Here is a 14850-nt window from a genome sequence, read left to right as displayed (position 1 = left end):
GCCGTTTAATGTGGAGTGACCGATCACTGGAGCGCCTCAGTTCAAGAGAAGCGGTACTTGGAATTAATCATCTCCGCTTCAAAGCGAAATATGAATTAACATCCGAAGGTATGTTAAAAGAAAGAGTACAACATACACTGCTGTCACGCCAGCCGCGTCTTGAAAACACACGGATACGCCAGCCGCACTTTTTTTTGCGCGTCTAATCGCGCACTTACGGTATGAGAGCGGTCAAAATGGATGTAAAGACGCTGAATATATTTATACACACAAATATATTTATATATTTATAATATAAATATATAAATATATTTGTGTGTATAAATATATTCAGCGTCTTTACATATATACATTTATACACACACACACACACACACACACACACAAAAAAAAAAATATATATATATATATATAAATGTACAATAAAAATTATTAAATTATGTACAAATTTTAATTTAATCAGAAACATTAAAATCATACTCTTTTGTTTTGATGGAAAATAGCAATAAATATTGTAAAAAAAAATTGTGTGTGTGTATATTCCTGTGATTTTAAAGCTGAAATTGTAGCATCATTACTCCAGTCTTCAGTGTCACAGTAGTTTTTTTTTTTCAGGTTTCTTTGATGAATAGAAAGTTCATACGGACAACATTTTTTTGAAATAGAAATATTTTGTAACATTATAAATGTCTTTATCATCAATTTTGATTAATTAAAAAAATAAATAGATAAATAAATAAAAAAACTCCAAGCTTTTGAATGGTATAGTATATAATGTTACAAAAAAACTTTATTTCAGATAAAGGCTGATCTTTGCATCTTTCTATTCATCAAAGAATCCTGACAAAAATGACTCAACTGGTTTAAATATGATGATAATGATGATGATAATAGTAAAAATAAAGTCAGCATATTAGAATGATTTCTGAAGGATCATGTGACACCGAAGACTGGAGTAATGATGCTACAATTCAGCTTTAAAATCACAGGAATTTAAATTTACTGTATAGTTTTGGAGAAAATAAATAAACATTAAAAATTTTAATGTGTAATACATTTGTGTGTAGTGTGTGATCATGTGTGTCATGTGATGTGTGTGTGTCACAGTTACCCTGACTGTGTGCGTGCGCAAGTCATATATACTATATAGTATATATATATATATATACACACACACACACACACATTTTTTTAAACAATATTTCCTTTATTGCTATTTTCCATCAAAACAAGAGTATGATTTTAATGTTTCTGATTAAATTAAATTTTGTACATAATTTGAATTGTATAGATAGATAGATAGATAGATAGATAGATAGATGTATATATATAAATATATTTGTGTGTAAAAATATGTATAGAGAGAGAAAGAGAGAGAGAGTATGTGTGTGTGTGTGTGTATATATATATATGCGCGTGTGTGTGTGTATATCAGCTAAAGTAAAAAGGAGACGTTCTGACTGCGTCTTTATATCCATTTTGACCGCTCTCAGCACCCATACCGTAAGTGCGTGATTAGACGCGCAAACAAAAAAAGTGCGGCTGGCGTGACCGCAGTCAACTTACCGAAATATGTATCCTGTCTCATGTAATCGCTCCATCCGTGTTTCAGCCGTGGAAAGAAGTCAATATAACAACTATGTCATGTCACTTAATTCGCCTCAGAACAAAACGTTCGGTGACAAACGAGTTAAGGCCCTTTCACACGGGACGCGGCAAGCGGTGAAATCGCCGCGCGGCTGCCGCCTTCTCTTGTAGTGGAAGCGTTTTGTGCAGTTGAGGCTGTGTTCGCGACGCGGTCTGGGGGCGGACGTTGCCATAGTTACAGTTGCTTAAAAGTCTAAATAAAACGAAAATTGTGTTTGTGTCATCCTGTCATTAATTATTGTCATTATTATTCAAACTTTTGAAAGACATAGTTTATTATAACACCACGCATAATAATGTGTTTGGACACTTTGTACATATTTGTATTTTTACCTGGCAAACTCGTGTGCTCACCCAAAGTATGAGATTTTAGATGATTCATACAGTTCTGGGAAATCCAGCACACTTAAAACAATCTTCTCCTCTATTATAAGTTCAGTTAAATATTTTATGATTGGTTGTTAATAATCTGTTCACTTATTGGTTAAAGCCGACGCGGCTGCCGCTGCCGCTCACAAAAAGATAAAATATTTTTATCTTTGGCGGCGCTTGCCGCGAAGCGCCGTGCCCGTGGAAGCGGCAGGATTTTGGGTGCACGAGCACCGCTTGCGCTCCGCCTCCGCGCCGCCAGCGCAACAGCCCGCGGTTTGCCGCTTGCCGCATGTCTCCCATTGAAAATGAACTAGACACTCGCGACTGCCGCGTCCCGTGTGAAAGGGCCTTTAGTCAGCTTGAAAATGAACTCTAGAAAGGAGCATTTTGCTAAATATATGCACTATCATTATTCTCTTATACTGTAACCTTATACTGTAGCACCAACTGACTCATGTAGCCTATATTAAAAGCATTAGTAGAGTTTTTATCTTGAGAAAATTAGGCATGTACTATACCTGAGAGACATCCAAAATAATCGACATTAAATCGGAAATCGAACCTAATCACACGCTTTTGAATCCAAACCAAATTGTGAAATGTGTCAAAACCTAGCATTTATATGAAATCGACTTTTTTTTTTTATCTTCACTGTCACTTTTGATCAATTTAATGGATCATTGCTGAATAAAAGTTCAATATTTTTATATTAGTTCAAAATTGCAGTTTATGTGATCTCCCTAAAATAATTAAGAAATGCTCGAATTATTCTCAAACCATGAATAACTGTAAAACCTAACATGCAAATGTCATGGAATTTAATTAGTGAAAAGATGTGGGAATCCTGAAACTGTCAACATGATAGAAGGGAAGAAAGACAAAAAGCTGGTCAACACGAACCAAATTTTATTCTCAGACATTTTCATTCATCTGTTGCCCTGTGACATCTCAATGTGTAACAAGAACTTACCAGAGAACAGACAAAGGACCCTTAAATAAATCATGTCTTCCAAGAACAAGTCAAACATTCAATCAATCAATGAACAAAGGAGGGGGAAGTGAAGAGAGAAGAATGTGCGAAGTGAGGTTTCAAATTAAGTCTACTTTTGAGCAGGCATGAGGTCCTCAATGGCCTGGCCTTTCTCTAGCCGTTTCTCCATCTCGATCAGCAGTTTGACTCCGTCCACCACCATCTGCACCAGCTCAACCTCAGAGAAGCCCAGGCGATCAGCATTGGAGATGTCAAAAATACCACCCACAGCTGCAGTGTCCACACCACCTAATGAACAGAGGCACCACTTTCTTATTAGCACCAGTTTACATATTTCTGTTCATGACTCTGTATAAGTCGATTTTGGTTCCTACCTGTTCCACGTTTCTGCAGCCTCAGTCTCTTGAGGATCTCCTCAAACTGGCGGTATTTGCTGAGATTAGGCAGTTTGACGTGCACTCCTGCGCGCAGGCCTGTGCCGAGGTTAGATGGGCAGGTGAGGACGTAGCCAAGATGCTCGTTCCACATGAATGCATGACCCTTGTTTTTAAACAACTCCTCAATCTGAAAAAAAAAAAAACCATCAGTTAGCATTTCTTCCAGCTATGTACTATGACTTGCATCCACCAGAAATCTCTTAAAATCAAGCACATTTTCAACAAATCTTCCAGTTCATGAACGATAAAACATTGACAGCCAATCAGAATCGACTGACTTTGAAGAGCCTGGGCTATTAAGGCTCCATAACTGCATGATGCTCATAATAAAAGAACATTATTGTGCCTTGGTGTGGGTGCTAATATAATTATTGTTCTCGGTGTGACTGGGATTTTAGGATCACAGTGATGTAATACCTTAGTGAGACCTGTGCAGAAACGGTTGAAAACCTCCTTCATGTTGCCACCTTTCTGCATGGAGATGACACGCAGATGGTCTTCCTCATTCACCCACACAAGGAATGTCTTGTTATCATTGTGCCTGGAGACAAGGAGAAAATGAGTGAGGGAATGTCTTCCAAGTTCAGCACAGAAATGCAATATTTTACCAATTTAAATTGTAGTTAAGTAAATTAGAAATCTGCATTATATAACCAAAATCTATATTAAGTATGTTAATTAATATTACTCAGTACTTAAATGTATAATTTCACTGTAAGATGGACACCTTAAAACAAACAGAATAAATTCTAGGATCAATTTTTTTTTATTTCAATTAAAATTCTATTAATGTCAAGCCAATACTAAAAACCAATCAATTCAGAATTTGACTCCAATATGCAAATGCTGTATTTTAAGAATGGGGGGGGGAAACTGACAGGAAGTAGGTTCTCTATAAAAATAGCACAGGCAGTGCATTAAGGACAGTCTAGAACACTGACCAGATGCCCCTGGCATCAGGCCAATCACGAGCCATCCCTGAGGCCAGCAGCAGGGGAGACACAGGCTTGTCAAACAGGAAATGGTCATCGATGAGCTGCTGCTGCTCGGCCTCCGTCATGTTTTTCAGGGCGTAGTATTTTCCTTTGAGATCCCCAGTCAGGGCTCCCAGGGCTGCAGACAGATCAAACCAATCTGTGAGTAAATCCTATATCTTTTTGTTTATTTATTTTTTTTACATTTAAGAAAGATCATTGAGTACAGAATGAAATGTCTAAGAAAGGAATATTTATGTTGGTCCAGTCATAGCTGATGATACTCATCTCCACTAGAGGGAGCCACATGACCAGCCCTAAATTTCAGGAACATAAATACAGCATTTCAATTTGCCTGCTTATACAGTATGCAAAAAAGCATACTTTTGAGTGTTTAAGAAGAGCATTAGACATACTATCACTCCATAACCACATCTTTAATAGATCATCAGCAGACAGACAATAAATGAGGATTTTTATGTAAAGAACTCTTCTCCTGTTTTTGTATAGTAATGCATTTAAATATAAACAGCCAAATGTTGTTGCAGATTAAATAAATATTATCAGGTTATATATTGATTATTAATCACATGCTTTATCTAAACCTCTCCACTTAATCGTCAGTCTCACACATTCGCCATAGTTTACACGTTTTATTGTGTATAGCAGTGATATTTTAGCATTATTGATATACTATTATAGGTTTAATGGATATATCCGTTTACCAATTTTTTTTATGCGTTTTTGTTTTTTCAATATAACTATATTTATTAATACATCAAACTAAATTAAAATGAGAATTGTTGATTGGCAATGTTAAAATAAGGTAATATATAAATCTGTTAACATTTATTTAATTTCAAGTAACAAAAAATGTTTCTAAATGTTTTAGTACAATATAGTTTTTGAATGGTAAGATTTTTAATGTTTTAAAGGTCTCTTCTGCTCACCAAGCCTGCATTTATTTGATCCAAAGTAAAGCAAAAGCACATGTAAATGTGTAAATGTAATTTATTCCTGTGTTCCTTTTCAGCATCATTACTTCAGTCTTCAGGTTCACATGATCCTTCAGAAATTATTCGAATATGCGGATTTGCTCTTCAAGACACATTTATTATTAGTATTATTATCAGGATTTAAAACAGTTGAGTAAATCTTTTCCATGATTCTTTGATGAATAGAATGATTCAAAGATCAGCATTTATCTGAAATAAGGAGCACACACACACACACACACATGTTGGGTTTACATGTTTTATGGGGACATTCCATAGGCGTAATGGTTTTTATACTGTACAAACCGTACTTTCTATCGCCCTACACCTAAACCTAGCCCTCACAGGAGATTGTGCATACTTTTACTTCAGCAAAAAAACTCATTGTGCATGATTTATAAGCCTGTTTCCTCATGGGGACCTGAGAAATGTCCCCACAAGGTCAAAATCTACTGGTATTCCTATCCTTGTGGGGACATTTGGTCCCCACAACGTGATGAATACCGAATACCAGACCCCGACACACCCAGACAAACACCCACACATGTTGGGTTTACATGTTTTATGGGGACATTCCATAGGCGTAATGGTTTTTATACTGTAAAAACCGTACTTTGTATCGTCCTACACCTAAACCTAGCCCTCACAGGAGATTGTGCATACTTTTACTTCATGAAAAAAAACTCATTGTGCATGATTTATAAGCCTGTTTCCTCATGGGGACCTGAGAAATGTCCCCACAAGGTCAAAATCTACTGGTATTCCTATCCTTGTGGGGACATTTGGTCCCCACAACGTGATGAATACCAGACCCCGACACACCCAGACAAACACCCACACATGTTGGGTTTACATGTTTTATGGGGACATTCCATAGGCGTAATGGTTTTTATACTGTAAAAACCGTACTTTGTATCGCCCTACACCTAAACCTAGCCCTCACAGGAGATTGTACATACTTTTACTTCATGAAAAAAAAACTCATTGTGCATGATTTATAAGCCTGTTTCCTCATGGGGACCTGAGAAATGTCCCCACAAGGTCAAAATCTACTGGTATTCCTATCCTTGTGGGGACATTTGGTCCCCACAACGTGATGAATACCAGACACCGACACACCCAGACACACCCCCACACATGTTGGGTTTACATGTTTTATGGGGACATTCCATAGGCGTAATGGTTTTTATACTGTAAAAACCGTACTTTGTATCGCCCTACACCTAAACCTAGCCCTCACAGGAGATTGTGCATACTTTTACTTCATGAAAAAAAAACTCATTGTGCATGATTTATAAGCCTGTTTCCTCATGGGGACCTGAGAAATGTCCCCACAAGGTCAAAATCTACTGGTATTCCTATCCTTGTGGGGACATTTGGTCCCCACAACGTGATGAATACCAGACACCGACACACCCAGACACACCCCCACACATGTTGGGTTTACATGTTTTATGGGGACATTCCATAGGCGTAATGGTTTTTATACTGTAAAAACCGTACTTTGTATCGCCCTACACCTAAACCTAGCCCTCACAGGAGATTGTGCATACTTTTACTTCATGAAAAAAAAACTCATTGTGCATGATTTATAAGCCTGTTTCCTCATGGGGACCTGAGAAATGTCCCCACAAGGTCAAAATCTACTGGTATTCCTATCCTTGTGGGGACATTTGGTCCCCACAACGTGATGAATACCAGACACCGACACACCCAGACACACCCCCACACATGTTGGGTTTACATGTTTTATGAGGACATTCCATAGGCGTAATGGTTTTTATACTGTAAAAACCGTACTTTGTATCGCCCTACACCTAAACCTAGCCCTCACAGGAGATTGTGCATACTTTTACTTCATGAAAAAAAACTCATTGTGCATGATTTATAAGCCTGTTTCCTCATGGGGACCTGAGAAATGTCCCCACAAGGTCAAAATCTACTGGTATTCCTATCCTTGTGGGGACATTTGGTCCCCACAACGTGATGAATACCAGACACCGACACACCCAGACACACCCAGACACACCCCCACACATGTTGGGTTTACATGTTTTATGGGGACATTCCATAGGCGTAATGGTTTTTATACTGTAAAAACCGTACTTTGTATCGCCCTACACCTAAACCTAGCCCTCACAGGAGATTGTGCATACTTTTACTTCATGAAAAAAAAACTCATTGTGCATGATTTATAAGCCTGTTTCCTCATGGGGACCTGAGAAATGTCCCCACAAGGTCAAAATCTACTGGTATTCCTATCCTTGTGGGGACATTTGGTCCCCACAACGTGATGAATACCAGACACCGACACACCCAGACACACCCCCACACATGTTGGGTTTACATGTTTTATGAGGACATTCCATAGGCGTAATGGTTTTTATACTGTAAAAACCGTACTTTGTATCGCCCTACACCTAAACCTAGCCCTCACAGGAGATTGTGCATACTTTTACTTCATGAAAAAAAACTCATTGTGCATGATTTATAAGCCTGTTTCCTCATGGGGACCTGAGAAATGTCCCCACAAGGTCAAAATCTACTGGTATTCCTATCCTTGTGGGGACATTTGGTCCCCACAACGTGATGAATACCAGACACCGACACACCCAGACACACCCAGACACACCCCCACACATGTTGGGTTTACATGTTTTATGGGGACATTCCATAGGCGTAATGGTTTTTATACTGTAAAAACCGTACTTTGTATCGCCCTACACCTAAACCTAGCCCTCACAGGAGATTGTGCATACTTTTACTTCATGAAAAAAAAACTCATTGTGCATGATTTATAAGCCTGTTTCCTCATGGGGACCTGAGAAATGTCCCCACAAGGTCAAAATCTACTGGTATTCCTATCCTTGTGGGGACATTTGGTCCCCACAACGTGATGAATACCAGACACCGACACACCCAGACACACCCCCACACATGTTGGGTTTACATGTTTTATGGGGACATTCCATAGGCGTAATGGTTTTTATACTGTAAAAACCGTACTTTGTATCGCCCTACACCTAAACCTAGCCCTCACAGGAGATTGTGCATACTTTTACTTCATGAAAAAAAACTCATTGTGCATGATTTATAAGCCTGTTTCCTCATGGGGACCTGAGAAATGTCCCCACAAGGTCAAAATCTACTGGTATTCCTATCCTTGTGGGGACATTTGGTCCCCACAACGTGATGAATACCAGACACCGACACACCCAGACACACCCAGACACACCCCCACACATGTTGGGTTTACATGTTTTATGGGGACATTCCATAGGCGTAATGGTTTTTATACTGTAAAAACCGTACTTTGTATCGCCCTACACCTAAACCTAGCCCTCACAGGAGATTGTGCATACTTTTACTTCATGAAAAAAAAACTCATTGTGCATGATTTATAAGCCTGTTTCCTCATGGGGACCTAAGAAATGTCCCCACATGAATACCAGGTACACACACACACGCACACACACGCACACACACGCACGCGCACGCACGCACGCACACACACAATATTAATACTTTTATTTAGCAAGGATACTTTAAATTGATCAAAAGTGATGATAAAGACTTCTATAATGTTACAAAAGACTTCTATTTCAGATAAATGCTGTTCTTCTGAACTTTCTATTCAAAAAAAAAAAAAAAACTACTCGGCTGTTTTCAACAATTATAATGATGATAAATTATTTTTGAGCAGCAAATCAGAATATTAGAATGTTTTCTGAAGGATCATGTGACTGTAATGAAGCTAAAAATGCAGCTTTGAAATCACAGGAAAAATACATTTTAAAATACATTCAAATAGAAAACAGTTATTTTAAATAGTACAAATATTTCAAAATGTTACTGTTTTGCTGTACTTTGGAATTTTGCAGCATAAGAGACTTCTTAAAAAATAAAAAGTACAAAAAAAAAGAAAAAAACATTAATCAAAAAATTGACTAGTTTTGTAGTTCTGAACCAAATCCTCTTCCAAAGTGCAATGGATTGTGGGCAATATCAGCCATTAGAGTATAAACTGATCTTCATTTAGAATTTTTACCAGAAACAGTAGACCATCCAGATACCTTTGGGAAACTAATTTCAACACTTTGGAACACACTAATTCTACTTATGAATACCATTTAGGACAAATAGTATGAAAATTGGGATGCAGCAGACGTTCCATCTTGTTTCAAATCATGCAATTTGTACTGCAGTGCTGCAATGACATACCTTCCACAGAGAGCTTTTCAACAGCTCTTCTCTCTCCACGACTGCAGTGGGGCGGCAGACAGAATCCGCGGATGCTCCTGCCGGTTCTGACGCGTGAGCTCAGCACGTAATTGGAGTCCAGGTCATCACCGCCCTGCAGGAACCGAAAGTGTCAGTCTTTGAATACATGATATCACCATACCAAATATTAGTGATCAAGTACAAAAACATCCCATCAAATGATGATTTCTTTTTAAAAAAGTCTCAGTAGTTTTGTCTGTAAAATTCAATTAGGTGAGGTCTCATGTTGTTTTAGACCCCAATTTTTTTTTTTTATTATTTTTTTTTTTTTAATATCTTTGGTAATGTTCTGCAGAGGAAAAAAGCCAAGCACTTTTGGAATTATGTATGACAGGGTAAGTAAATAACAGAATGATTTTTAGGTGATGCGTCCCTTTAACTTCATACCTTGAGGTTACTTGGGTTGAGGTCGGTCTTGTGTTTATCTGTGGGTTTGTATCCTCCATGTCTGTCCTGAATAACAGGGTCCAGCAGCTCCTTGAACACCTCATAGGTCTCCTCATCTCCAGCCACGCAACCCACAGTCATAATGAAGGGGTGGCCTGAGATGGGAAAAAGTCCATGTACACAAATTAGGAGCCATGCACATCAGATGCCAACACTTACTACTAAAACAATCCATGTTTAACATCATGTGATTTCTCTTAGGACTATCTAACCCTGGCCCTTATCCCTGACAGACTATGTGTGTTCTTTTACCAGGATTATCTACGCCAGTCTGAATGACGTTATCTATGGTGAAGCCGTTGGGCGTGCAGCGCTGACGGAGGCGCTTGTACATGTCCAGAGTGAGGAACTTGGCCATATGGTTGTTGTGCTCTGTGAGGTCTGGATACTCTTCCTCAGCTGGCCGATGCTTGATGTTCAACCTGGCTAGTTTAGAGTTGCTAAATAAATACAACAACACATGGGGTGTAAAAATACCACGCACTGCTGTCGAAGGATGAGGTCACCTGTTCTGTTGTGTCCTGAATGAGTAAGCACCATTTGTCCTACCGAATAAGCTGTTAGATTGTTCATTTTTCATGTGGCTAGCTAGATTTGGATTTTCCATACCACTGCATTTTGCACAGGTTGGTCTTATCTATACAGGAACTGTTTTTATTCAAAGTCCTCCACACTAAAACAATGAGTCAGCAAGGTCACTGTTTAACACACAATGATAATCACACTTCTTTCTGCTCGCAATGCACCTATATGTTCAGAAAGCGCACAAGTAGTAGTCTTTTGGAAGACTCTGGGGTCTTTACCTGGGTTATCTATACCGGTCTGGATTACATCATCCAGTGTGAACCCGCTGGGTGTCTGTTTGGAGCGCAACTTTTCATACAGCGCTGGCGTGAGGACCTTGGCCATATGGTTGTTGTGCTTGCTGAGGTCGGGATATTCCTGCTCAAGTGTGTTCTTCATTTTCAGCTGGTTGTGACTGTTTCCGAAAGGCATGGCTGTGGTTTTCTGAGTGTGGTGGAAATTGGATGGAAAATAATGGTGGTTACACCATAAGGTTCAACACTAACTCCCATCCTGACATTTGAATCTGGATAAGCAACAAGAGTAAGAATACAATATGGAAGTTCTACACTGTTGCATTTATGCAAATGATAAATATGATAAACATGTGCACACAAATTGTCAATAGGCTAGGGAATCCTTTATCTACACTACTACTTAACCCTTATGCGGTCTTCGGGGTATTTTTTACCCCAAAAGGCGTTTGGAAAAATTTAAAAAATGTTCTCTTTGTCCAAGAGACATGAGACTCTGTAAAACTGTAAACACTTTGTAGATCTACAAAAAAAAAAATTTTTGGTGTAAAAAAAAACTCACACTCGTGGTCTTTGGGGTCTCTGGAGACCCCAGGCAACAAAATGCAATTTTTGTTATAAAATAATAGTTAAAAAAACAAAACAAATGTTATTTTCCTGTTTATTAATGTTTTTACTCCTCATGTGTGCAGATTTTGGAGGATTTAGGCTATTTTTAAAATATATATAAATTAATAAACAAATATTTTGTATAGGTTTTTACACAAAAACAGCTTTTTTTGTAAAATTCCCTTTTATAAAAACCTCACATGACTAACTTTCATTCATGTAGATAAAATGGATAATTTCACATGGTTTAGTGTAAGATTTTTGCCCATCTTTTGGAAAATCCAGTTTTAAACGTAAAAAAAATACTTTTACCAGTAGGTGGCTGCAGAGCTCCACTATATGCTTTTTGCTATTTGACCACCTGAAAGATGTCTTTTCACAAGTTTTTTCAGTTGAGTTCATATCTACATATCATGAAACACACAGGACTACATTTGGAGACCATAAAAACTGCTCTCTTATAATTTTTCAAATAAAAAGTAAAAAAGATGTTGTTGTTGCATTCTTATGTTCATGTTTTGTACTGCAACTCAATATGGAATAGAACTGGTTTTGTTTTAGTTTTTATCGTAATAATTGTGATTTCATAATATGTAGATATGAATTCAACTGAAAAAACTTGTGAAAAGATATCTTATTGTTGGTCAAATAGCAATTAGTTAATAGTAGTGCTCTGCAGCCATCTAGTGGTAAAAGTTATATTTTTTTACTTTTAAAACGGCATTTTCCAAAAAATGGGCAAAAATCTTACACTAAACCATATGCTATCCCCATGAATGAAAGTTTAAAATGTGGGTATTTTATAAAGTCAATTTTACATAAAAAGCTGTTTTTGCATATAAACCTATTAAAAATATATATTTATTTAATAATTTATATATATTTAAAAAATAGCATAAAAACTGCGAAAACTGCACAAATGTGGAGTAAAAACATTAATAAACAGGAAAAACTTTTTTTGTTTTTTTTGTTACCTTTTATTTTGTTACAAAATTTAAGTTTTGTTGCCTGGGGTCTCTAGAGACCCCAAAGACCATGAGTGTGATTCCAAAACGAAGACCGCATAAAGGATTTTGATTTTTAATTTTTTAAAAGGAGTCTCCTCTGCCCACCAAACCTGCATTTACTTGATCAAAAGTACAGCAAAAACAGTAAAAAAAAAAAAAAATGAAATAGAAGTTATTTAAAATGGTAAACCTTTCTATTTGAATACATTTTAAAATGCAACATTTTCAGCATCATTACTCCTGCCTTCAGAAATCATTCTAATATGCCATTTTGCTGTTCAAGAAACATTATTATTATCAATATTTAAAACAGTTGAGCACATATTTTCAGAATTCTTTTATGAATAGAATGATCCAAAGATCAGCATTTATCTGAAACAAAAAGCTTTTGTAACATTATTTATACCATTCAAATGCTTGGAGTCCGTATAATTTTTTTGGAGGGAAAATAAATTATAGAAATTAATACTTTTATTTAGCAAGAATGCTTTAAATTGATCAAAAGTGTTGATAAAGATGTTATAATGTTACAAAAGACTTTAATTTCAGATAAATGTTGTTCTTCTAAACTTTGTTTATTAAAGAAACCTGAAAAAAAAATCTACTCAGCTGTTTTTAACAATGTTTTTGAGCAGCAAATCAAAATATTACAATGATTTCTGGAGGATTATGTGACTGGAGTAATGATGCTAAAAATTCAGCTTTGAAATCACAGGAATAAATGACACTGTAAAATATATTCACATAGAAAAATAGTTATTTTAAATAAAGATATTTCACAATTTTAGTTTTTGCTGTAAATCAAATAAATGCAGGCTTGTTAAGCAGAAGAAAAATCTTACTGTTTAAAAACTTTGGACAGGTACAGTAGTGTACATACAGTAGTAAAAATTTCAGTTCATAATATATATATGAACTGAAATTTTTACTTTTATTATGTCCAACTGAATTTGAACCAAAAAGCCTGAAGTTATTCAAATCTATGTACCTTTAAATATGTACTTGATAACATTTTTTATAATCTGAAACTGTGTCATCAGTTGGTAACAAACGGATAATGGTAGTAAATGTAATAAGAAATTATTATCATTTATTTATTTATCCAAATGTTTCATACTTAAAACTACTAAAGCAATCCTGAATCGTTGAGAGGAATCAGAATCGGAAAAAAAATTAATTCCTAACATTCCCATTCCTTCTTCAAGTAGGGAAGCTTACCAGATGGTTTGTCTATTTTAATATGAAATATCTGCTCGTCGCAGTGCTGTGCACTAAAATGCTCAAACTTTTGCGCAAACGTACGATCAATGCTATCGATGACCTAAAACTGGGCGTCCACTGGACGGCACCACTTCAACGACAGAGAAAGAGTGAGCTGTCATTTATCATGGTCTTTCGTTCACAAGAAGCCTAGAAATGTTCAGAAAAAGCATGATAGAAGACCTCAACTCTTAAAAGATAATTTTAATTTCTAATACCGAGCCGATCGAGCCAACTCCACGCGTCCAATGCCCTTCATATAGAGACGCACTAAAAAACAAGTCTTACCGATCAAAAAGCTTATCCAGAATAATTCTGCGCCTTTCAGAAAACAGTGATTTTCCTTAACATATTTTAATTTGCGAGTTTAATAAGAGATGGAAACTTCTCAGTGAAGCCTTACCGTGGGTTGTGGGGTGCTAGAACTAGAGGAAGACTGAGAGGAGACGAAGATCCCTATTTTTCCGGTATGAGTATGAACTCTATGTGGCGTCTGTCTGTTCTCCAGCACTAGATCGTGATGGAGCGTTTGTTTTATAGTACAGGAAAGCCGCTCCTATTGGCTGCTATATGCAGTCCATTCATCCCATTGGAAGAACTTCACATTGGAACACTTTGACTGCTCTCAACAAAGTTGTAACATATATAAAACGTGCAAATATGTAATTATATAAAGATGTACGTTTAATTTAATCAAGTTTATATTATATTCAAGTATATATTACGACTTATTGGGACTGCCAATAGATTAAGATGTAATAATGTACTTTTTTAAAAGAAAACAAACATCAATGTATAATGTGAGAAAGTCGTATACATTTGTGTGGACATGTGCTACTGTTTGTCACTCACAGTTTTGCTAAAAGGTGTCTTTAATCATATATATTTAATGCTAAATGATATACAGTATGATATGACTTAACAAGAACACGTATAATGTTTCAAAAGTTGCTTTTGGGGATGTAGGACTGGAAACCATTTTAGTGAATTTAAACTACCTCGCAAATATTTT

General features: G+C 36.7%; 1 protein-coding gene across 2 annotated transcripts; it reads right to left on the bottom strand.

Moving 5' to 3' along the window:
* Positions 1–2908: 2908 nt before the first annotated feature.
* On the bottom strand, positions 2909–14344 carry ckba (creatine kinase, brain a). 2 transcript variants are annotated; one of them, XM_073834181.1, is made up of 8 exons: positions 14242–14344; positions 10948–11152; positions 10085–10239; positions 9638–9770; positions 4389–4560; positions 3865–3988; positions 3385–3574; positions 2909–3298 (listed from the first exon to the last, which is right to left on the bottom strand). In XM_073834181.1, the coding sequence occupies exons 2-8, from the start codon at positions 11138–11140 to the stop codon at positions 3120–3122; spliced, it is 1146 nt and encodes a 381-aa protein (XP_073690282.1). In that variant the 5' UTR covers positions 11141–11152; positions 14242–14344; the 3' UTR covers positions 2909–3119. The 2 variants fall into 2 exon arrangements, with proteins under 2 accessions (XP_073690282.1, XP_073690283.1); XM_073834182.1 differs by having other exon boundaries at positions 10948–11234; positions 14242–14326.
* Between the last annotated feature and the right edge of the window lie 506 nt (positions 14345–14850).

This window comes from Garra rufa, chromosome 2 (assembly GCF_049309525.1).
Source record: "Garra rufa chromosome 2, GarRuf1.0, whole genome shotgun sequence".
NCBI lineage: Eukaryota > Metazoa > Chordata > Actinopteri > Cypriniformes > Cyprinidae > Garra > Garra rufa.
Note: the sequence above shows the minus strand (reverse complement) of the source record. Positions and strands in the feature narration are given on the sequence as shown.

Bases quoted from the DNA above. Each gene is read 5' to 3' on its own strand.
- ckba (XM_073834181.1), bottom strand. From the start codon at position 11,140: ATGCCTTTCGGAAACAGTCACAACCAGCTGAAAATGAAGAACACACTT. The intron at 10,240-10,947 runs GTAAAGACCCCA...TTCCCATCTCAG, and splicing joins GACCGGTATAGATAACCCAG to GCCACCCCTTCATTATGACT. The intron at 4,561-9,637 runs GTATGTCATTGC...ATCTGTCTGCAG, and splicing joins TGAAAAGCTCTCTGTGGAAG to CCCTGGGAGCCCTGACTGGG.